General features: G+C 49.9%; 1 protein-coding gene across 1 annotated transcript; it reads right to left on the bottom strand.

Moving 5' to 3' along the window:
* Positions 1-616: 616 nt before the first annotated feature.
* On the bottom strand, positions 617-1,018 carry TGME49_324400 (hypothetical protein; the record flags this gene model as incomplete). Its single annotated transcript, XM_018783070.1, has 3 exons — positions 617-676; positions 741-871; positions 934-1,018. Coding segments are annotated over 3 exons (276 nt in total), but the record flags the coding sequence as incomplete, so codon positions are not given.

Below are 1,018 nucleotides of genomic sequence, written 5' to 3'. Positions count from 1 at the left end.
GAATACATGCATGGCTTCTATACGGCCCCAAGCCTCACTTGTTGAGGCAGCTTTCAAACACCCTATACAGCCATATTTTGCTTCTCGAATACTTTTGGCAACGATCGTGACCGCCTACACTCCCAGTGAGACATAAATTACTAAGGTGTGGCGGAGGTGGGCAAGGTCAACGGTGGGAGGGACGAGCAGATCGTCAACCACGTATCAGTTCGAACTGTGTCCGGAAGCTCGCGTTACCGCTTGCTGGCGACAGAAATCTGTTGAGTGTTTCTTCTCGAATCTAACGCTTACTGTTGGCTGACGACGTCACTTGGTGCCAGGCGTTTCTATGTTGGCCAATAACAAAAGTGTTCTTTCGTTTCCGTACAGATGACGCCACTACACATGGATATGGCCGTATTCACACGGGGGAAACAACACCTGATGTTATCATCATGAGTGCGCTGTTTGCCGAGAATCCGCGAAACGTTGTCCTGTGCCACCAATGCCAGATATTATCTCCTGCGGAGGTGCGGAGGTGGTGTAACCACAGGGAGGCCGATATTTGCAACTATGGCAGGGTTCAGTGTCTGGTGCGAGCACTTCTGGCCTTCACAGTCCTTACAGAGCAGATGCTTCAGACCAAATTCTTCGATGCCTCTCCTAGGTCTCGCAAAAACTGGACTGATTCCTGCTGCTGAAAAATCACCCTCAACGTTTCTACGTTTCCGTGCGAAAACTGTGACGACATGTGATCTTACGTCGCTCATCAGCGCCTGGAATGCCCGTCTCCTTGCAACAAAGGCGTCCCTCATTCTTCTCTGTGCAGCATTATCGTCTCGAATAACTCTTGCTAGATCTGTTTCCTTCTCGTCCGAAGGCGGCGCCTCGTCTGAAATGTGTGCCAAACTGTTCGTGAAAGGGTTAGTGTTCAGATGAGCTGGAATGTCTTACCCAATTGTACATTTACAGTTGGGAACGGTGGGGGAGTCTGAAGAACTTGTATTGCTCCGTTTTGTGCCGTGTCCTCAAGTATCTC

The sequence above is a fragment of the Toxoplasma gondii genome (assembly GCF_000006565.2).
Source record: "Toxoplasma gondii ME49 unplaced genomic scaffold asmbl.1468, whole genome shotgun sequence".
Taxonomy (NCBI): domain Eukaryota; phylum Apicomplexa; class Conoidasida; order Eucoccidiorida; family Sarcocystidae; genus Toxoplasma; species Toxoplasma gondii.
This window is presented reverse-complemented; position numbering and strand designations above follow the sequence as displayed.